This window comes from Fusarium proliferatum, assembly GCF_900067095.1.
Source record: "Fusarium proliferatum ET1 genome assembly, contig: FPRO_scaffold013, whole genome shotgun sequence".
NCBI classification, from domain to species: Eukaryota; Fungi; Ascomycota; class Sordariomycetes; order Hypocreales; family Nectriaceae; genus Fusarium; species Fusarium proliferatum.
In genome coordinates this window covers 903,125-926,273 of record NW_022194802.1, presented here as the reverse complement: position 1 = coordinate 926,273, position 23,149 = coordinate 903,125, and the positions used below count along the sequence as shown (strand labels likewise).

At 49.3% G+C, this 23,149-nt stretch overlaps 4 protein-coding genes across 4 annotated transcripts; 1 reads left to right on the top strand and 3 right to left on the bottom strand.

Moving 5' to 3' along the window:
• Positions 1-1,854: 1,854 nt before the first annotated feature.
• On the bottom strand, positions 1,855-4,775 carry FPRO_12938 (uncharacterized protein; the record flags this gene model as incomplete). Its single annotated transcript, XM_031223509.1, has 3 exons — positions 1,855-2,214; positions 2,268-4,551; positions 4,681-4,775. 3 exons carry the CDS (start codon positions 4,773-4,775, stop codon positions 1,855-1,857), a joined length of 2,739 nt encoding a protein of 912 aa, XP_031088861.1.
• Positions 4,776-7,383: 2,608 nt separating this feature from the next.
• Positions 7,384-8,562, top strand: FPRO_12937 (uncharacterized protein; the record flags this gene model as incomplete). The annotated part of the gene is made up of 1 exon (XM_031223508.1): positions 7,384-8,562. One exon carries the CDS (start codon positions 7,384-7,386, stop codon positions 8,560-8,562), a length of 1,179 nt encoding a protein of 392 aa, XP_031088860.1.
• A 549-nt stretch (positions 8,563-9,111) lies between these two features.
• On the bottom strand, positions 9,112-13,326 carry FPRO_12936 (uncharacterized protein; the record flags this gene model as incomplete). The annotated part of the gene is made up of 1 exon (XM_031223507.1): positions 9,112-13,326. The coding sequence occupies one exon, from the start codon at positions 13,324-13,326 to the stop codon at positions 9,112-9,114; it is 4,215 nt and encodes a 1,404-aa protein (XP_031088859.1).
• A 3,698-nt stretch (positions 13,327-17,024) lies between these two features.
• FPRO_12935 (uncharacterized protein) lies at positions 17,025-18,685 on the bottom strand (the record flags this gene model as incomplete). Its single annotated transcript, XM_031223506.1, has 2 exons — positions 17,025-18,452; positions 18,524-18,685. 2 exons carry the CDS (start codon positions 18,683-18,685, stop codon positions 17,025-17,027), a joined length of 1,590 nt encoding a protein of 529 aa, XP_031088858.1.
• Between the last annotated feature and the right edge of the window lie 4,464 nt (positions 18,686-23,149).

Sequence of the window (23,149 nt, the reverse complement as noted above, 5' to 3'; positions counted from 1 at the left end):
ATATAAGTTGACCACAAATTTACAAGTTGAAGCCACAAGCGAGCCTCTTCGCCACAATATTGGTTGTTGAAGAATCATGGCGTGTAACAAATATCGAAAAGACAATGCCTTTGTATGCACGAACCAATCCCAATTCATTCCCACTTCTCAAGGCTATCACATCGTCTTTCCTAGTAATGTTTACCAGTGTTAGTCACCAAATTCTCACAGTCGTCGTGTCCAGGGTAGTCAAACTCCCAGCACCAATATCACACTGTTTGCTGTTTTGGCGAGGCGAGGTTCCTTCCCAAACAGTACTCCTCCCTCCCCCGTCAGCCCACCAAAAAAGTCCACCTTATCCCCCCCCAAATTTCTACTAGCAAAAGAAAAAACCTACCAGCGACAAAATCATCAACGACGAATACTACATTCTGCGATGCGATACTGAGATAAACAACTGCCTGTACTTGACATTATGGCGATATACGTCCGGTTGTTACCGTATTGGTACGTACTTTCTCCTCTTTGTCTGCTGACCTTCTTCAACCCCGCATTACCACATCAGACGGACTCTGTCGGCTTCACGCACGCCGCCAGAAGCAAAGCACTTGTTTGATACGCATTTGTCGCCATTTTTCTCTGCATTATACTCATAAGTACGAGACTATAATGGCTGCTTTTATAGCTTGTCTCCATTTTCGGCATGACTTGCACCGTTTTGAGATCTTTTCGTATTGGCATATCTCTTCTCTATCATGACATTTCCCCACAGCGTTCAGTCTATCACTGACATCTTCCTTTCCACATTACAACCTCTATGATTCACTCTCACTCCCCCAACTATATGCTTTTCTTCCTTGCTTTTTGGTTTATCATACTCTCGTGTCTTTCTGGTTCAAAGTCGGCATTCTTGAAGCCGCAGAAGCACCACCAAGCTCGGTTACCTTACACCAAAGACCAAAGACCAAAGACCAAAGACCAAAACAAACAACACTCCACTTCTGCACAACCACTGAGCTTATGAGATAAACTCAGCAACAAAAGTCCTTCTTGCGAAATGCCACGTTGTCATGCCAAAACAACCGCTTCGGAAGTCCGATGTAATTGCAGCCACGTCGTGTGTCGCAACCAACGACACAGCTTCGCCATCATAGCACACGGAAATGCTCCTCGAAAATGGTTTGTGTCACTTGCTATAAGATGACCTTCAAACGACGAGAGATCGATCTACCTCTACGCGCCAAACAAACACTCGATCAACCTCGAGTCGTTCGAGCTTCCCGGCCAAGCGCCCAGCAGCACTCAAGCGTATCTGTTCCAACATGCACATCAAAGCACGCGACAAAATGGGATAACAAGGTTTCTTATCGCTATGGTTACATCTAAAGCCACAACCACCGACAAGCGGCTCAGATGCCCGCTGCCATCCAACCTCACCTTGGCGCTTAGTACCAAGCAACCATGCGTTATCGATTCTCCTCAGTCAGGGTATCTCCCCAAAACTATGGCCTTGCCCCCACGAATCCTCAGCAAGCCGCATCGTTGCTTTCCCGCACTAGAAAGCCAGCTATTATCATATCACCCTATGTCTCTGTGCGCCAGATACTCCCTGTTGATCCCAAATGTCCATGTTCGGAACTATGACGACGTCTTCATTATCAATTCATCAGGCTTGGTTATGTCTGCCTCATCCGAGGCGGTATGCTCGAAAATTGTTCAGGCACACCGCGTCGCCCCTTTGAGCAAACATGACACCTGGTGTAGCCATGCGGCTGGGTATAATGGTGGCTGATGCTCTCCGGTCGACGAAACATCCAAGCTCCCAAAAAGGTCATACAACTCATACAATCCATCTCTCTCAGCCCGACGCCACCTCTACTCCTCCTCCGAGTCCGACTCGTCACTGGACTCGGCCGTAGGTGTGGGAGCCTGCAACACAGGTTGATTCTCGCCAGGCTCCTGACCTGGTCTATACAGGTTGCTGAGATCACGAAGCTGCGCGATTCGTTCCTCCTGTTCACGGGCACTCATGGGCTTGTTCTTTTTGGGCTTCGCTGATGTCGATGGTGCCTTCGTATGCTTAGGCGGCGCTGCCCGTGACACTTCCGGAGAAGATGGCACGTTGTTGTCCTTCCCGAACCCAGGTAACACTTTCTTACAGAGTTCCCAGAGTTTCAGCAGAGCTTCATTGCTAAGCTGGTCAATGTCTAGCTCAAGCTCTCCGTCGGTATTCTCCTACAAGGTCGTCAGCACGTTGTCACTATCACGGGCGATGCTGGTGAACTTACATTTTGGCCAGTGTCACGCTTGATGATATCGATAGCGCGGTCAAGCTGTGCGCCATCAAGATCATTGATAGCAGAAGCAATAGCGTCTTTGTCTGCCGCGGTGAGAGTCTTCTTCACAGCTTTCTTGGTGCCACTGGGCTTCTTTGCATTTGCCACACTTCCACTGGGTTTGCGGGGGGCAGATCCACTGGGCTTAGGCTTGCTCGGCTTACTGGCCTTCTTAGAGGGCTTCTCAGGATGCTTTGAGCGGTGCGCACTGAGAGTCTGTTTCGCCTTCAGAAGACTTTCTTGTACGAGGTTAACGATACTCTTCTGCATTGCGACCATGCTCTCATTGGGCGAGTCGCCACACAGAAGCTCTGTCAGCTTCTCACTTTCCTCCCTCAGCTTTTTCTCCAGGTCTCGCACTTCCTTACTGTGGTCTGCAGTTGGAGGAGCTGTTATCTCATCGCCATCACCATCGGCCTCCTCGTCCTCATCTTCCTCGTCGCTACCGTGGGAAGCAGCAGGAGCATGTGCCTTGGCATGTCTGGCTAACCAGCTGTCCTTGTCCTTCATCAAACTGTTGTAGTAGTCCTCCAATTGGGAAGCTACATACGACACAGTGTTGCCTTGGTCAACACTACCGTTGAAGGTATAACAATTGGAAAAGATCAGCCGCACGTTCTTGTCAAAGTCCTTGATGTTGTTGATGTCGCCACTCTTTAGCATACGAGCCACCTTTCCCAGATCCATGGGCTTCTTGATGATGGAGTAGTAATGGGGAATGTTAAGTCCTTCAGCATCGACTGGTTCCATAAACCAGTTGTTGATGGCGTGGTTCTTGGGGGACATCAAATCGTTCAATACCTCTTCAGAGAACTGCAGCTCAGGCTTAAGCTTCTTTCGCGAAGGCTTCGTGGTATAGTCAATATCCTTTGATTTGGGAGCACGGACGGTTCGTTTGGGACGATCGCCCTCAGTGGCAGATGAGGCACGGCGCAGTTCAGTAGCAACAGTATTGGCTTCTTGAGATCCAAGCCGCGGCTTTGACGACACGCTTTCGGCGGCGGGACTAGCGCCAGGCCCAACAGATGGCTTGCGAGCAATAGAATCGCCGAGAGAGCTGATACGTGACTCGCGGGGAGGCTTGGGCTTGGGCACCTGCTTGGGCTTGACTGCCTCTTCTTGTGGAATGGTGGCAACTTCTTCCCAGATGCTTCGAATGGCATTGAACGCAGCACCAGTAACCTCATGGAGGGTTCCATTGAAGTTGCGCGTGTTGTCGTACATGAGAACCAGGGCATCCTGAAAATCACCGACCGTAACATAAGCACCATTAATATCACGAAGGGTCCGGTCAATCTCGGAAAGGTCCATAGGTTTCTCGATCTTAGCCAAATAACTCTCAGCGAGTTGAGGCCACATCTTGGGGACTGAGTCCTTGAAATGGCCACCAGCCTTTGTCTTCTTCACGCGTCCCAGCACCTTGCGGAACTCGCGTCGTTGAAAAGGGGTGAGCGTTTGGTTCTTAAAATCGACCTCATTCCATCTGGTAAGACCAGCGAAGCGAGAAATCTCCTTCTCGGGAGCAGACTCAGCAGAGGCCGGGTCAGTCTTGGAGACAGTGGACGTAACGTCGGCAGGTTCTTCAGATTTGGGCTCGGTCTTGGCTCGCTTCGGTGCAGGCTCGTCTGTGGCATCATCCTCACGTTCGCGGGCTACCTTAGAGCTAACGGAAGTGTCGCCAACGGAGGCATCCTGCATCGACACCTCGGTGGAAGGTTTAGGGGCATCCGCTTCCTTCGTGTCGATAGCCAACTGAGATAGGCTGGTAGGTTGGACTTCAGTCTCTGAGGAGGGAGCCGCGGTATCGTTGGAGGAAGCGGGTGCCTTGTCGTCTGTTCCCTCAGCCTTTTCAGGGGTATCTGCAGGCTTGTCTACCATATCGACGTCCTTGGACTCTTTTGCGGTCGCATCTCCAGCGGGTTTCTCGGATCCGGACTTCTCTGCAGGCACAGCGTCTGTCATATCGACATCCTCCTCTGTAGCCTTAGAGTCCTCCACAGCCTTAGGCTCCTCCACAGGTTTGGCATCACTAGTGTCTTTCGTCTGATCATCACCTTCGGTCTTTTGATCGTTCTTTTCGTCCGCCGAAGGCTCTTGAGAGGGCTTCTTCTCATCGCTCGCCTCTGCCATCTCTACGTCCTTGTGGACACCATTCTCGACGGGATGATCGTCCGCTTTGTTGCAATTAACAGGCGCAGATTCAGGTGTGTCCTTTGGCTTTTCAGGTGTCGCATGCCTGATAAACATGTCAGAGATTGCTGAGAAACGATGTGCGCGTTTGCGCCATGCATCACAGCCTTACGGCACGCGACGGCACATGCAAAAAAAAAAAAAAGCGCGCCATCAGAACTGAGGGGCAACTTACCCGTTGACTTCGGACTTTTGTTCCTTCTCTACCATGACATCGCGCGACGTATTCTCGTTTGTGGGAGTGGTCGCATCGGGGGTTGGTGAAGCCATAATGGCTGTTCGCGATAAAGGCGCGTCAATACAGGTCTAGCTTAGTTGACTCGTCGCGACATGAAATAACGATGCGCAGGTGAAAATGATGAGTTGAGGATTATCGCGAGTCGACGTGGTGTTGATGCGCGATGGAGATTGAGAAGTGGATACGTAGGAATGGAGGCGCGTCGCGCAGTTGCGAAATTGGATTAGAAGGCGGGGGGTCGCGATCTTATATTGGTAGCTCCTCTGAATTCTGGTAGCCTAGCGGCAAAAAGGTAGGCGGAGTCGATGGCAATAGCTCGCTCGTAGCCTGTGGGAGGCAAGAGCTTGCAAGGTAGGTCGAGGTGGGAAAAAAGAGGAGTAAAGCCGAAGCAATGACGCTGACAATGGAAATCGAACAGCTGATTTCGCGACGGAGTATTTTTTTGCGCGTGAGGATGCAGCACAAGTGTAGTGCAGTGCAGTGTAGCGCAGCGCAGCGGAGCAAAAGGTAAGTACAATACAAGGTAGAGTACGTAAAACGTAAAAGAGAAGAAAGAAGAAGGCCAGAAATTGGAGAAATAAAAAATGACTAATCAAAAGACGAAACAGTTTAAGCAATTCAGAGAAGACTCTCGAATCACAAAACCTATTATTGATTATGGTGTGAAAGTGAATAAATGCGATTGAAAGATGTGATTGTACCTATAAAGGTCAATATTGATTGGGAGAAGGCGGTGGTAATTTTTGGTGGTGATCGCCGGCTTCGAGAACAATAAGAACTGGAAGGAGCTCTTATCGTGATCGGGGCGCGGAAGGTGCTTTTTGTGCTTTGCCGTTAACTGAAAAGGTGCAAGGTAGTTGCCAAGAGAGGAGGAACTCTGAGTGGCCAGTTGCGGTGGCAGTTCAGTTTTTTGCCAGTGAGAGAGAGAGCAATAGTGATAGCGTCGCGCTGCTCAGTGCTTTTTTTTTTTTTTGCTGGCCGGGAACCGGAAGAGGGAGGGGGGTAGGGGGGGTTGGATCTAAGGGGAGCCTCTGAGGGAAAAGCGCGTGCACGTCAGTGAATTTTGCCCGGTCGGAGGCGCGGTGGTATTTATGAGGGAAGAAGGCAAACTCCGCTGAGCCGTTGACTTGTCTCTAACGGGGTGGCCAACTTGGCGAGGGGATTAGGCATGAGGGGACATAAAAATTTAGTTGACCGAGTTTTGTATCAAAGGGATTATGAGGTGGTGCACAGGCCACCATCACCGTCATTGTCATGGATGTGGATTGGCGGGTGGCTGGGGATGATATTATGGTAGAGGTTGGTAGTATCATGATAATGAGATTGATCAAGATGAAAGACGTTCCAAATCAGTCAAAAGAGGTGAATCAGCTGTTTGATCATTCAGGTTTGTTCTGGAATATACGTTTCGATTATGCAGAGCTGATTCAGAGTTTAATTCGATCTAGAACTCTATCTCATAAAAAACATCCAATTGAATGTGGCTGGTGAGGACAGATCAGAACGCAAGGGGAAGGTCCTCAAAGCCGAGAAGACACGGGGTGAGAGTGATGACGGCCCCGTAATGCCACCGTTTCCCGAGCTTCGTCTTACAAGATAAGATGATCGTATTCAAGTAAGGAACAAACAGATTTCGTGAAACTTGAAATGTATCATCACATGTTTACCAAATGAAGATCTTTTACTTGCGCTGATGAAATGACAAGTTCAGAAACGGTCGCGGAAACAGATCCCATTTTATACTGAAGCACGTGCATCACCTTTCATGACACCTCTCTTACACGTTGACGTCGCGTCAAAAGCAGCCATGCACCAAACCACTATAACCTCTTAACAGCTTTCACCCTTCTACCGAAAATGGGACGCATCATACCCAAGCCGGGATACAGGCCCACCTTGGATCTCAAGTCCAGCCAAGGGCAAGTATCAGGTGACCATCCCGTTGGCAAACAATGAAAAAAGGTAAGCAATCACCGGGTTTCGAGCTTGTGTCCTCAAGATCTGTGTCATTGTGTAACCAGAAACATTCTTACATGATGTTGGGTCTGATTTGTACTTCATATCTCCTGAGGCCACGGGCTACGAGATGATCCCTCCGGAAGCGAACGTGAAGGTTGCGGATGTGACCAATTGCAGCTTATCTAGAGTCCACTATCAATTCACTTTGTCCAATCACCGCTCTCTTCATTTAGAGGCTGCAGTGAGGCCAATCACTGTTATTAAATGGCTCCCAAGCTCAAGGTCGGGCCGCATTGGGCCAGGATATTCTCCTTGCCGATGGAAGCTGCGCAAACAGCCACACCATGACTCATCTGTGGCACTCTGACTGTGGCACTCCACGTGACCCTTTTTCTCGAATCTTATCGCTTGTGGGGCAACCACCAGAGACAAGCTGGGGGTTCCAGAAAAAAAGTTCCTTCACTCGAGACCGAGCGACGGCTTCGTCAAATTTTCCATTGATAACGTTCAACAGTATCACTTTCCCTCATTTAACACGGAAAAGATACTATACAAAGAAGCAACAGTCGCACTAATAACTTGCTTCTTAAATTAATCGTCCGTCGTTGAATCTCATCACCGACGAATCCCTGCACGCGACCGCTTCACATCTCCTGCGCTTCACATCAACACCCACACATAATGTCAACGAAACGCAAAGCGCCGGTCAAGCTGGCCGCTCCTGTTGCTAGAACCAGCGCTAGAATCCCCAATAAGTCCATCATCGACGAGTCAAAGGCCTCTATCGCCGGACCCGACGCCCTCCAGCCCTCGCAGGTTGAGACCATTGAGATCTCGTCCGATAACGACAGCGACGAAGATATCTCCGATGCTGAGAGCCCAGAGGAGGAGCAGACCGCTCAGGAAAATGCCGTGACAAACGCCCGCCAAAAGGCCGCCAAGCAAAAGCCCAATGGCCAGTTCAATGACGAGGAATCAGACGCTGAGGGGACATCGCCTTCTTTTGGAGAGCTTCTCCGCGCAGAGAACGATATCATTGATGTGCCCTCCGCACTCAACGGCGCAGTTGTCTCCCAGCCTTCAAGAAATGCGATTGTGCCCCCGACACACCAGTCCCTTACCACCGTTCTTTCTCAGGCCCTCCGTACCGACGACACAGACCTTCTCGAGTCGTGTTTGCACACAACCGATCTCCCCACCCTCCGCAACACCATTGAGCGCCTCGACAGCGCTCTCGCTGGCACTCTTCTTACCAAGCTTGCCGCTCGCTTGTACCGCCGTCCTGGTCGCGCCGGAAACCTTATGACTTGGGTCCAGTGGACACTAGTCGCCCATGGTGGTGCCCTCGCATCTCAGCCCAAGGTTATCCACAGTCTCAGCGGCCTGCAAAAGGTTCTCGCTGAGCGCGCTAAGGGTCTGTCAAGTCTTCTCGCCCTGAAGGGTAAGCTCGATATGCTTGAGGGCCAAATGGATCTTCGTCGCAAGATGTCGCGCCCCGGTCTTCACAACGGTGATAACTCGGACTCTGACGAAGATGAGGACGAAGATGTTATCTGGGTTGAGGGTGAGGACGATGCTGCGCGCACACCTGGTCGAAGGCGAGGTCTTGACACTGAGTTTGACGATTCAGATGACGATGTTCCCATCACCAACGGCTTTGTTGGTGACTCTGACGATGAGGAGGATTCAGCTGGTGAGGAGGACGACAGCGATGCCGAGGAGTCTTTGGACGAGGACGAGGTCAATCATGACGACGTGGACGAGTCTATGGGTGAGGACGAGGAGAGTGATGTTGAAGCTGCGTCTGCACCACCATCCAAATTGCAAAAGACTGCTGGTAGCTTCGGCAAGCGGAGGTGAAGCAAAGGATTCCAAAAGCATGTTGAAGACTGAAAAGGGGAGGGAGGGCTTGTTATCATCCTGGCGTTGGTCTTGTAGACATTGGGTTGCTTAATTTTTCTGTATGTCTGTTTCTTGCAATATGACGAGTTGATACCTCCCCATGCATTGCATCACTGTCGGGTTTTTGGACTCCAGTAGTTTTGGTCATATCATCGTGTTCATGCTCCTAGTCTAAAACTACACACCACCGGATTGAAGAAGCAATCCCAGAAAAAACATATTAAAACGATTAGATTGTCAAAATATAGCTGTACCCTTCCAGCGTCGCAAGTATTTCCAGCGCCATGCAATGCTAGGTGCCATGCAGAACAAGAAAAAAACAAATTCCTCAAGATGTTATCCCACCATTGACCTCTATCCACAACACCAGTGATAGCAATGCTGTAAACAGCTTCCCCTTCCCTTCTATGTTTCCTCAAAATAGTACACTAGGTGTTTCTTTCAGATGCGCCGTCTTGGAAAAGGTACTTCTAAACCATGTCAACAGCCGAGGTGCTATTGACTTACTTAAGGGTGAACACCCTGACGCCATTGCTCGATTCTGTTGGTGGAACCGCCTTGGCCAGGCATTTGCATACCAGGCTGCAACATGCCTCCACCATAAACACTCATGGCACCAGCGCCGTAAGGGTTCATGCCGTTGGGCATACCATTATACCCCATGTTCATCGCACCCAGGTTCGTAGCTGAACCGCCATATGGAGCTTGCTGCATAGGGGCCCCATAAGTACTGAATACAGCACTCTTTCGGTGGTTAAGAGCTGGTTGGTTGAAGAGTTGCGTATGAAGGGCAGGAGAGGACATGGCTGCTTGGGAGTTCTGGCCACCAAGACCATTGTTGAAAGTACCTCCACGGTAACCTCCAGATTGCGCATTGCTAGGACCACCGAGAGCCTGCGGCATTTGGCTTCGATAAGCGGCCATCTTAGCCTCACGCTCTCTCAGAAGCCTTCGCTCATGTTCCATACGAGCGCGCTCCTCCTGGGCTTGGTTGGTCTCCCTTTTAGGATGGGCAGAGAGAACACTGGACAGCTGGTGCATGCGCCCGTTGATTCCTGGTATCGGTGCCTCAGCCTCTTCGGCACTGGCGTTCAGCTGGTTGAAACTCATTTCACGCTCACGGGCTTCTCGCTCAGCTTGTAAACGTTTTCGTCGTTGACCTAGGGTTTCCTCCTCGCCTAATTTGGGCTTATTCTCTTCCTCTTTCTTCTTCTTCTCGTCAGGATCCTCAAATTGATTGAGGAGCTCAACGGAGAACGCACTGCTGACAGGCCGGGCTTTAGGTAGAAGATTCTCTGCTTCCTCCTTGGCCGCAAGCCGTCGCTTTCTATCAGCAAGAGTCTCTCCTTCAAACTCATCATCCGGCTCAGTCGATGCGTTTTGTACCGAAATTTGGGCGACAGATTGGTGTGCCGAATGAGGGGTCGTGGGAAGATGATTGGCACTGAGATTGTTCATGCTGGGCCTGTGACTAATTACCATAGATCGAGGATCCTGGCCATGCAGACGAGCTCGGCGGTGACTTAGGGGTTCGTTCTCTTCCATCTCACGACGCTCCATCAAACCAATGGGGCGTTGAAGATCCATAACATTCTTTGCGCCTTGGTTGCGTGCTGCAATGACAGCCAGAGGAATATCCTCATCATCGGAATCCTCATCAACAGCTTGTGCCTGACCGTCTTCCCATGCCAGGTTGATACGCTTGTTGTTTCTTGCCTTCTTCTGAGTTTCGGCAACAGCATCCATCTCCAACAGTGTTGCGTGCATACCTCCTGGGAATGTTCGCTGAGTGCGTTCTTTTTGCTGCTGCTTTCGCAACTGTAACTCGGCCAGGAGTGTTGTTGGGGGTCCATTGTAGCCTTCCTCCTCAGACAGATCCTCCGCTTCTTCTTTGGCGGCTTGTTGCTCATCATCGCTATGGCCATCGCTACGACCATCCACGCTGCGGGCTAGTCCGTCATGCTCATTCGCATTCGTGTCAGTGTTGACAGGTCCCAGCCCAGACTCTGACTGTGCCCTGTCATCATCACTGGCATGGCTGTGACGTTTGCCAAGCCACATAAAAGAGGAACGTTTTCTGGCATGCTTCTTATCGCCTTCAGGCTGAAGAACCATGGATGCAGCAACTGAAGCTCGCTTCTTTTCTTTGCCGTAAACTTCCTTTCCAAGTCTGCCGGCACGTTCATGATCTGTAAATGCACTGACAGGGGCCTTTGCCGAAGCATCTAGAATGCTTTCAAGGGTGGCCATGGCTGAGCCATCCTTAACCTCGATCTCTCCTTGAGTGTTGTCGGGAAGATCAAAGTAGGCGCTTGCTCTGAGTTGTGGAGGTAAGTTTGACATTCTCGACTTTCGCTTGTCAAATTCGTTCCGAGACAACCGTTGAGGGCGCCTCAGTGTCTCAGTCGGAGCATTGGCATTGGCTTCAGGTTGCACAGCAGGAGGAACATCTTGATCCGAGTGGACAGAACGAATTGTCTCTGGTTCCTGGCCAAGATTGCCGAATCCATCAGATGATAAAGCAGCAAATGACTCTCGGTGACCAGCAAGTGGGTCAGGCAGCCAGGAATCTCTCGTAGTATCCCGCTCTTGTGCCTTTGCATCGGCATCCAACATCTTCGATTGCCTGTTACCTTCAAACATAGCACTCATCACCTGGGAGCGTCGCTTATTTCTTTCATTGGCCTTGGGTTTATTGGACAGCTTGGGGGGTAGGTTGAGCATAGCGGGAACCCGCGCAGGGTAGTACAGCATTTGTTGACCAGACTCAGGGTCAAAGTAGGACTGTGGCCGTACATGTTCGGAATGGCTCATTTGTCGCTGTCGAGGTCGAGGCTGGGGTTGAGGCTCCAAGTCATCGGGGAGGGAGTAAGGGTCATCTTGTTCAGGTACCCAATGAACACCATCAAAGTCGCCAAATGCATCCTGGCATTGTTGGAATGTTGTATCTGAATGTGAACTTCCGGGTCGCTGAGGATCCCTAGACTCTTGATCGGCGAGAAGACCAGTGCTCGCATCGGGGTGCGGGCGCTCGTTCTTGGAGTTCATAAAATCGTCGTCTCCCATCATGTTTTGGAAGACGTCGGTGGCGGGCATATTGGCATCGCGGAGCTCATCGGGGAGGAGAGATTCACCCTCAGGGTTCTTGACCGGTGTTTTGTCGGCCATGTCGAGGACGTCCTGGGTCAGTGCAATAGGCTCTGATTCCGAGATCTCGGCAAGCGAAACCTTTGTTGACCGGACACTTCTAACAGATGCTTTGCCTGGGCCGTGACGGGATAGAACTGTATCGAGATCAAAGTCTGGTCGGCCAGCCGAATTCTTGGATCCTGATCGAAGACGTCCGGTAAAGGAGTGATTAGGCGAAAGCACGTATCCACCGGGGGAATAACCACCGTGGCGTGCAGCGTTGTTTGTAGAAACGATGGAAGAAGCGATGGAAGGATGTCGTCTTAGTTGTTCGATAGCGGAGCCGGGGTTACTGGTGTAATCGTCAATGGACCCTGAGGCTTTGACGCTGGCAGCAAGGATGGAAGAACGTCTGCTATCGGATCGCTTTAATTCAGTGTGTAAATCTCGAATCGCATCGTCGATGGAACTGGTCATAGACAACCGTTCGGCAGTGGCTTCGAGTTGTGCGATGTTCCCGACGTATGCTCCAGATCGGGCCTGGGAGGTGATGTCGGGAGTTGGATGCTGGATACTGAGCGAAGGTGAGTCGGGCGCAGTACGAACAATGGGCCTTGGCGTGGGCTTGACAAAACTCGTATCGAGTTTTATGCCACCGACTCGAGAAGAAAGGGATGTTGTGTGAGAGGGAAAGTCGTTGTCGCGGGAGTCGTGTGAGGAATGACCGGTCCGTTGTCTTTGATGCCCAGGGGGGACAGAATTGTTGCTAGTGGAGGCCGTGCTTGACATGGCCTGTGTGGCGCCTTGAGGAGCACTACAGTGGCTGCTTGCCTGTGCCTGCGCTGTGACTATCCCTGACGCAGGGTGCCTTTCCACCGATAAAGGCCCTATAGATGCAAGAGCAGTCTCGTATTGCTGATTTCTGCTCGAACTATCTATTCGATACACGTGCTGATCGGAATGAGGGCCCCTGAAACCAAGACTGGGCTCGCCGGTATTTGATGGGGCGATGCTATTTTGGGTAGCGAAGCCTGTCGTATTTGATGCAGCTTCCACTGGTGAGATGATTTTTGGCTGCTCAATGACCTCTGATGGCTTTTTTTGGTCGTACTCTTGGGATCTCCGATACGATTGCCGATTAGAAGTTTGTTGTAACTTTGAATCCTTCTCGGCTGATTCAGAAACATTGTCCTCATGAGCGGCACGTGTATGTTCGGCGAGGCCGCCACCTGTATCCGTCCCTGTACATCCAAGAGGATCTGCGTTGCGCTGGTTCTTAGTGCTAGGGTCCGAGGGTCTAGCGGGCGACCCCGCTGTAATCACTGGCGATTGGCTGAATGGCGCTGTAGGTTTGTCACCAGCACTAACACTGCTTGACTCGAGACCGCTTGCGATGAACTTGTCGATGTCGAGAAAGCATGAATCGTCCATGATGCTGAGTGGTGTTGATGTTTGGTCGGCCAGCGACTGAAACGAGACGAGCTCAGGGCTTGTTGTTTGGGGCGTTGAGAGAGGAGACGATAGCACAGGTTCTATAAGGGTGTCGTCGTTCTCTTGGCCGCGGTCAGATATTGTAACCTTTGGAGAAGTCATGATGACTGATTGGTGAGCGCAAGAGTCGAGCGATCCTGCGCCAACCGAACAAGGCAGGGAGGAAGCTGCCTTTGTGTTAATTCTTATCAAGCAAGGATGCACTTAGCATCCAGATCGCCGTGCCAGACAGGGAATTGGATATAACTGGACAAGATTGTCCAGATTCGGTTCCAAGTACCCGAATGTAATCGAGGACGAACGGCGCAGCAGCGCAGCAGCGCAGCACAGCGAACGCACTGACAGCTGTTATCGAAGTGACTGTAGTTTGTAGTGTGGTAATGAAAGGTCACGGGTCAGCACCCCATGATATGCTGGGCTGAAGTCGGTGTGCTTTAATGATAGCTGGCTGCAGGTATCGTAGTTTCGGTAGTAGTTTGCGATAGTGGGAAGCCGGTGTCAGACCAGGGCCGAGAGCTCGAGCGCAAGGGCGTTGAAGCTTTTGAAGCTGTTGGATGAAGAGAATTGGGAAACAAAAGAGTCACGGCGCGACAGCGCAAATATGTCTAGAAGTAAAGTTAGGATGGCTGGTCCAAAACGGCGAGACTTTTGTTCAGAGTTTGACGAACGGATATTTGAAGGCAGGGGTCCTTGTCGCAACGGGAACAAGGCGGGAAGCCAAAAGTCGACTTTGATATAAGCAAGACGGAAATGGCTGGAGAGTATAATAACTATCGCCAGCGCAGCACAGACTTGCACTGACAAAGGAAGATGAATTAGCTGGATCGAACTGGTACTGTAGCGCAAAGCACAAGCCAAGCGCAAAGGTATCCTGGTGTTTCAATGCTGGGTCGCGTCGCATGGAGAGACAGGATGATCCAGGTACCGAGCGAACCAGGTACGCTCGGAAAGGCCCGCAACTCAAGACAAATAAATAAGAAGACAGATGTGAGATGCAATGAGACGATGCAGAGAACAGAGAAAAAACGTGGCTACGAGGAGAATTGGCTCTTACCTGAGGGTGCGCATTTGCAGGCGCAGTGCAACGAAGAAGCTTTAGAAGAAGAGTCGATATAAGCGTTGAAGCGCAGTGCCCGGTCGTGTATGTACCTCTCGGGTCAGACAAGTACGCAAGGTCCCAGGCGTACAAGAAGCAAACAGCGAGATAAAGGGTCGGTCAGAGTTGTACAAGTCGCGGTACGGCTGACGTTGGCAGAGAGATTGGCCTCCACTGTCTGCTGCGATTGCGTAACAATGGTAGCGGCGCAAAAGAAGAAAAGAAGGACTGAATCCCAATGTCGCAAAGTTGTAAAAAGTTGGAAGTTGGAGAAAGGATGCTTGCCCGTTGACTTAAGTGGGACGATACCAAGACTTTTTCCATCGGTCAATTCAATTCAATTCAATTCGACTCAATGGATGAGACGTTGATTAAGCGCGCAGAGTATGTATGCAAGAGTAGGCAAGTAAATGTTGTTTTCGGAAAAGTCAATGTAAATAATCTTAAACCTAAAACGTTATAAACAGAGTTGAGGCTTTACTAGGAGGAGGCAGATGCAGCTTTGCCATAATGATTGAAAACGGCATGGGATGCCACACCTTACAATCTACACTAAACCCGCCCATGAACAAGTCTAACTTGATCAATGCTAAAGGGAGAGTTTGATAAGCCAATGCATGCTTGGATGTGCTATAGGGCTCAGCTGATATTGCACCAACTTCATCCCTTAATACCTTCACGATAATGCCTTCGGTCTTGCAGATTGGATCTCTCTGAGTCTGTAAGAAATGACCAGATCGCGATGCTATGGGTCTTTTTTCTCTCTTCCATCCATTCAATGTAACTCGACCAACCATCGGAAACTAGAAACGCCAGTCTCCACAAGATTGATCCTTCCTTTCTCCCCGTCGACCAATGATCTAATACCGAAAAAAAAGAAACAAAAAAGAAGACTTTTCTCTCGCATGTTTTACCTCGTTTTGCATGCGGGCCCAGGCTCATCCCCCAGATTTCTGCACCCTCCATGATCTAACAGAACAACAAATAATCTTCCAATGAACATCAACAATATGCCATTTCCTGACTGTGGCTTTAGATAGCGCCGGTGGTAACTGTCGAATCCTACGCCGGAACAGATACCCACCATCTCTCGTCATGTCGTGCCCTGTTTTTCTGGTTCCCCGGAAGCGGCAGAGGATTTCGACGCCAACTCTACCGAAGAATCCACTCGCGGCCAAGTTTCTAGTCCCTGTTCCTCATGGCTTTTGAGGTTTCCCATAGGCCCAATGCTTCCTTTAGTGCTAGTCCCTGGGATGCTCCGCTCAGACTGCAAAGCAGCCGCAGATGGCTTGGGCTTGGCTGAAGCAATGTCGCGGTGAGAAACGAACGGTGTGCGCATCAAGATTCGACCATGACGACGACGAATCTCAGACTTTGAGCTCGCCCCGTGCCGTATCGCTTACAGCAATAAATAAACGATCGAGTGGTAAGCAATGTCTTGGCTTGTAACAGCATATCAAGAATGTTAATATCTTGGCTACCTCTCAATCTTGATCATCGACAGGGGTTTTAATGGGCACACCACAGCTCTGGGCCGTTTTGACCAGGATTATCGTGGTTTCAACATCAAAAACGCCTCCATCAGTTCGCAGCGGCCAAAGCCTCAACGACACAAACTGTTGTCAACGTTTTCTCATCTGTTCGCAGACCCGTTGGTGGTTTCATTATCTTGCCAGCCACTGTTGCAGAAAACCACATTGTGGCGCCTGCAACCCTGGTTCACCACGTTGGATCCTGGTCATTTATACAGGTGGCAGCCAGGGAATACGTTGCTATCTCGTCATTTCATGCAGGGGCATGTGGTCCTTTGCATCTACGTCGCAGCTCTAAAATGGTAGACTCTGAAACCAAGAAACAACTCAACTCTGCGTAAGAAAGCCGCTATCTTCCGGAGGGTCCAGTTACATCGTGAGGTTACTGTTGTAATCGGCTTCTTGTCCAAAACCCGGATTGCCGGGTCACGTTTTTGTTATGGATGCCCTGAAACAGCGGCAGTTGGGGCTCTATTATTAGGAGAGCATTTCTACTATTATCTTGACTCATGTTGCTCTATGGCGATTTAACCCCAAACAGACAGATGTTTAATCGGAGATTCGCAAGGGAAGGCGACTTAGAACCATTATCCTAAGTGATACAAAGACTGATGTTAATTTAGTACAATTGAGTATAGATTTAGCAGACCTTAGATTGTGTATTTCTGGCATCTAAGTTTAACATCAGAAGTTTTCTTACTTCCTAGAGCGGGCCAATGTTTCCTAAAGCGTGCTTACTCCTATGATATCTTTGACCCTGCAGGTTTGATGAGGCAGAAATGTCCGATGGGGTAAATCACCTTTCCTTCGGGTAGTTTGATCGGTACCTGGATCTAATCTTGTGTTATAGCCCGGGTAGATCTTACTCAACCGCATATCAACAAATTTATTATACTCAACGGTGGTATTCTGTACTTTCGCCCTTTGTGGGTAATAAGCGTTTAAACAATATTTTATGCAAGTAAAAAGGCATTGCTCAAGTATTAGAGAGCATCTAGTATGAATAAAGGCCGCTCTCCTTTTTCGAGGATCAGGGGAAGCAAGGAAAGTTGGGTCCTCTATTACAAATAACAAAAAGACTTAGGTAGACTGAGTATAGATTTAGTGCTCTTTAGATCATATTATTTTGACATCCTAAGTTTAGACCAAGGTTTTTTTACTCTCCGAAGGTCTCAAGTCTTCGGCTCCTGCGGTTGTGCTTGTGTTTCTGCCTCCTGCTCTGCCTCCGATTCTCCTACAGATGGTGGATTCTCCAATCTCTGCCGCTCATCCATTGTAAGCTCGCTCTTAGCGGACCCAATCTGGATGAACGGGATGAAAAGCAACGGAATCGATGCCACGCCAAAAGCCAGCCAGAATGCCACCTTGTAGCTTTTTCGAAGTCCCAGATTCGCCGTTTCTGCAACCGCAATGTCTGCAATACCGAGGAAGAAACTGATTCCCAGGAAGAGAACACTGTTGATTAGAGCTCCCGCGAGCCCCTGTCTATGGCTTGGCATGTTGGTGGTCAGGAAGATATTGCTGACTGTGAAGGTGATGTCGATGCCGATGGTACAACAAACCATTGCCGGGAAAACCCAGGCCCAATAGTTGGGATTCTCAGGCATAAGGGCAAACAGCAACATGGTAATCGCATTAGCCAGTGACGAGATGAAAAGTAACACTCGTCCTGGTAGGAAGTGCAGTGTGAAGCCTCCAACGGTGCCAATGATGAGACCACCAACGCACATAGGGATGTACCAGACCGCAGTTATCAGTGGTGACCTGTGCAATACCAACTCCATGTAGAAGCTAGAATAGAAGAGGAAGAGGCCAAAGGTGCCGAAGGCCATGAAGAGCACGGCCAGCAGACGATTCATCCCCTTGGGGGCAAAGAGGTCGGCGGGCAATAGAGGAACTCGGGCTTTATGCGTTTCGACGTACCATGCGCTGGCTAGGAACATAACTCCAAGGATAAGTGTGACGATGATGTAAGGTGTAGCCCAGCCGTGGGGGGCATGTGAACTATCTGTCAGAGAGTAGACAATAAGGAGAAGACCAGGGACAATAGTTCCGACCCCCCACCAATCCATGGGGATATCAGTCTTTCTATCGCGGAAGTCGAAAGGGACAGCGAGAAGGGAGACGGTGGATACAACGGCAAATACGATAGTGCCGATCCAAAAGTACCAGCGCCAGTCAAGATACTCTGCTGTTAGACCTGCAACGAAGATACCAAAGAAGAACCCCAGGGGTGCAAAGGCCCCGTATAAAGCAAAGATGAGATTCTTTCGAGGTCCTGGACGATAGAATTTGCCCATCAGCATAACACCACCAGGAAGGTATGCAGCAGGTCCAAAGCCTTGAAGAGCTCGGCAGAAAATAAGCATCATGTAGTTCTTGCTGAATCCCGCAACGAGTGCCCAGAGCATAAACCACAGGAGACCACCATTAAAGACGATGTATCCGCCGTACATATCGCTCAGGCGGCCCATTGGTAGAAGCATTGCTCCTGTTATAAGAGAGAAAACACTCGAAGGCCATGTTTGTGAAGCAGATGGGATATTGAGTTCTTCGGCTAATGGTGGAAGGATAACATGAAATCCACTGACGAAGAATTCCTGATGATGTCAGTGCCTGCGTTGAACAGTGGGTGTTGTGGGATAGAACAACGATGATATATGAAACTTACAGCCATTAACATGGAACAAAATACAGAGAAACCAAAACCTAGTTCGGCCCATATAGACTTAAACACTTCAGGTCGTTGACGACCGAGCTTCTCAACATCCATAGAAGAGTCCCGGCTCCGTCCAGCCTGGACCCCAGGGTTCTCTTCGTCAGTTCGACTCATTATATGCACATAAAATAAAGGATATAAGACAATGTAAGATAAAAGTGATATTCAACCGTCTAATCGTACACCGAGGCTATAATACAAGGAAAAAGAAGAGGATACCATCACGCTTTGTAGTATCTCGAATCTCGCTTGCTCCGTCATTAACCATGCTTGGCGAGTGGATCGAGCGTGGGAAAAATTGCCTCCTTCGGTATAGCGGCATGTGTAGCTGACAAAACATTCGATTCAAGGGAGCAAGAAATGCTTGTTTGAATGCCGATGTGACGCCCGAGGCGATGCTGTTTTTGCTAATATGACGACCGAGTCGTGGAGTTGAGGGCGTAAGATGACGACCTGGCTGAGATTTTTGGAGGATTGGGTGATATTTATGACGACCCGGTGCAGGAACTTGCAAGATGAGATTATTAATTCCTTTTTTGAATTAATCAGCTTCATTAGAAATGCTCAACCCAGCAACCTGGAAAAAAAAACAAGCTCGGAGAAATCCATGGTGTTTTTAATGCCATCCTCAACTCATTTACTCTGACTCACTGAGCAACGCCTGTCGGCTATAAGAAACTTTTAACGTTGAATCAAGGTGCCAAAATAAACTGGCCTAAAGGCTTGTTAAGATATACAAACTTACATGGGGCTTTTTTTTGTCTCTTACGGAAGAGGTCCTAAATTTTTATGCCTCCCCTCATCTATGCAGCATCTAGATGATATTGCCCCAGATTTTACTCGAAAGTTATCAATCTCCTCATCTACCACTTCCCGAGGGTCGCGAGGATTCCGGGGAGTGGGGGTCGGCAGTTGAACCGCAGATGAACTGATCCTTGACTTGGGCCTCTTTGCTAAGTTTGACATCGTGAACTCTTTCTTTGACTCAGCACAATTCGTTGCCGTCTCCTGAAGACCCTCAAGAACAGCTGTTTGTTTGTGGGATATGCCTAGCTTGATACCCAATGGCTGAATAACCATTTTAAATCCTCAAGCAAAGAATACTATCTCGATGCGAGACATCGCTATGGTTCTCGAACTCAAAATACGTCTTCATGTCGCCGTACAATTGACAGCTCGCCATTCTGTCAAGAGACTGCGTTTCATTGCCCAAAAGGAGTTAGTCTTATTCGAGATAACACCCATATGCTTGTCTTGGAGAACATAAAGACGACTCCGTGCCAACCAAGCTCGCAAGATGTTTGTGTTGTCTACTCATCTTACATTCAACTACTCAAATCGCACGCCGGACCTTGAGGTACCAGAATATATCGATGTCACTTACTAACTTGTATAATGGCACTCGGCCGATCTTCACGATTGTACACAGGGGAAGATTCGTTATTTGTCCGGTATTTGCCTACCACCATCACATCGCTCGTGCGGTTCCCCAATATCACAGCCCACTACCCAGCGATAGCATTGGACTGAAAAAAAAGGAGAACGACAGACATGGCTAACTTAACCAGCATTTTGAGATTTTTCGAGAAAACAGTTCCAATTCTTGTCGTTGACCTAGGTGATCGCCTTCTTGAGTCTTAATGGTCGTGCAGCTTGTACTACCCTGGAGCTCTGAGCGGAACGCAGCCGCAGATATGCTGAAAACCATGACTCCTCCAAGAAGAAAGCAAAGATCGACTCAATTGAGGAGATCGTAGCCCCGTAGAGGGTATTTTAACCAGATCGATGGTTAATATTTGTAGATCACCAATGTCAGCGCTTGAGAAGCTTTCGGGGTGAAGCAGAGCCAACACGAATGATCATCACATTGGGAACGGGCGCTTCCATCATGATGTGGAATACTGCAGATGGTGGGTGATATCCTACCAACGTTACACAGTGACTCTCTTCTAAAGTGACAATCTCAGAAGTACAGTGACTCGTAGGAATAAAGTTACAAGCTTAACGTTGTGACAAGACCCTGCGAAACAACCACTCTCCGCTCTCTACAAAGATCAATTGCAAATCGATACAGATCAGCTCAATGAGTCGCGCACGTGAAACATGACTTGTAGATCTTGAAGCACGACTCGGGGAAACAACTGACGTCGTGAACTCTGACTGTACGACGGACCCTTCATGATCCGCGGGTGAAGATCAGCACTTGTCACGCAGCCGGTTGGCTAGATGGTAGAACCGCATTCCAGAAGGCAATGGGCGTTGTTGGCACAAAAGGTTAATCCAGGGCTGATGCTTTTAGGCCTATCGAGAATTTGGGAGGCGAACTTGAATCTGGCAAACACATGGCGAGTGGAGTTGATCTCAAGATGACGGGGTAAAGTATCTCTTGGAAGTGATCTCAGCTGGAAGTTTACTCCGTGAATGAGATAACAATGCCGACTTCGGCGTGGAAATGATGGGGAAGTGAGACATCTCGATGCAGTTTGGGGTACCACGACTTCCATGTGATACATAACACAGGCCAAGGTTCGTTGCCACGGTTTGAGATGCCACAAAGAGGAGCATTAAGTCCTTCGTCAAAGGGAGATGAAGCAACCAACTTTCTCAAGAATACAACGTTAATGGCAGAACAAAGAGACCAAGGTTTCAGTATTCAAGCGGTGTGTATGGAGCAACACCACAAGACAAAGAGATCCATGTAAGTCATCAAGATCTCAAGAACACAAAGTCATGTTATTTTTTCTCTTAAGGACCGAAAACTCAATTCTACCGAATTGCCAAAAATGAGATGGCATGGAGAATAGCCCACGTGTAATTGGATAAATGCAAAGCTGGAACAAGATGCGGATATCACCTGAGATCAAGGGGCACGGGATAAAAGAGCCGCAATTGATTCGACGGACCAGGATAATTTTAACTCGACAACATCAGGAGAGCGTGGGCTCAGCAGAGACAGGCAAAAACCCCAAGGGCTGGGAGAACTCGTGTTTCTTCGTGATATGAAATGGCGGAGGTTCAGATCCATGATGATTAGAGGGTCTCGTGTGCTTTAGCTCACGGCAGGACTTCCGGAAAACAAGCATTGAACCAGGGCGGGCTGATGCGGTGAGTGCGGGGGATCAACGGGGGAACTGCACTGTAAAGCAAGGGACCTGAGCGGTCGGTGATGGAAACAAATATTGGATGGATCCAATCCATTCAAGTGAAGTTTGGCTTTAGTTTGTTGCACTGCAGTGGAGAGCGAATGCAACGGCTCATTGTGGATGCTGTGCTCAGATGGATGGATGTTGTCTCTCAAGTTATCGCTTTCGGAAGCCGCTGGAGTCATCAAGCTAACGATAGTAGAGCACGCACGCACGCACGCTACGGTATCGTATTGTGATGGAGGGTTGTCAAGTTGAGAAGGGTGAGTGGCTGTCTTGGATGTGACGGCATAAGAAAGTGTGTGTGCTGCGTGCCCGCATGAGATAACTCTGTAATGGAGGTGTCGCGTGGGGGGTTGAGTTTACGAAGGAGATGTTCTATTGAACTTTCACGATAGCTTCAATTTCAGCCAAAGAAAAATGATAGCAAGGAGATACCCTCATGCTAATTACACTGACTCACTTGCAGAGAACCAATCGTCGGAACTTTCTGAGACTAAATTCCAGTTCGTCCTCAACGAAATCATGGCGTGGCTGCTGTGTAACACAGAACCTCAACAGTACACGCATCTAGGGCTGCACCTGCAACCAACATGAGATCTCACAGCAGAGAAAGGGGGCGCCCTTGAGGCTCTGGCTTAGCGAGGGTGTGACGCCTGTGAGATAACGGACCTTGCGGACCTGGCGATGGAGGGTTACAGCGTAACGACCAGTGCCGCTGTCTTTGAGAAAAGAGAAGAGACGAAAGTCATGACTTGTCTTGATTCTTGCTCGGACTGGTCGCCAAAATGGCCACGAGTTTACGGGTCTTTTAGTGAAGACCTTGGTTACACCTCTTTTGATGTTTTGTGCATGTCTAGTTCAGTTTGTCCTGATCTAAACAGTTGTCTAGACTTTTGACAATACAGTAGTTTCAGAGTTTCGGTTCAGATGGAGTTCGAAATAGTCGGTGAGGACGGAACTGCAGGAACGTCAATCCCTAGCAGCGGGTCGATGTCCATTTTGTTTGTTTTCCAGGTTTCTTGTGATGGCTGTTTCTCACCGGGGCTCTGCGGCTTCGGGGCCCGGGCGGGAACACCAGCGGAGCCCCCAGGCGGACGCGGACGACGGGTGGCGAGCCTGTATTTGAGGTCTTGGCTTGGAGATGTACGGTGTTTTATTACGCGGGTTGGTCTTGGGATGAGATCATAGAGGCCTGGTCGATGATAGCCACGCGAGGGACGATTGCTTGCATGTTGGTGTGATTGGAATTGTTGGACGTGGGGAGCTGATACTGCAATTAATCTGAGTACATCAATGAATCAAAAGGCATTGAGTGAAGTAGCCAACCTGTGTGAGCTCAAGAGTAAAGTACTGTATATTCTGAGTCAGATGGTGAAGTTGAGTGCTATCGTGGGCTTGAAAGATGACCTCAGCACAGTGATATCCTGACTCT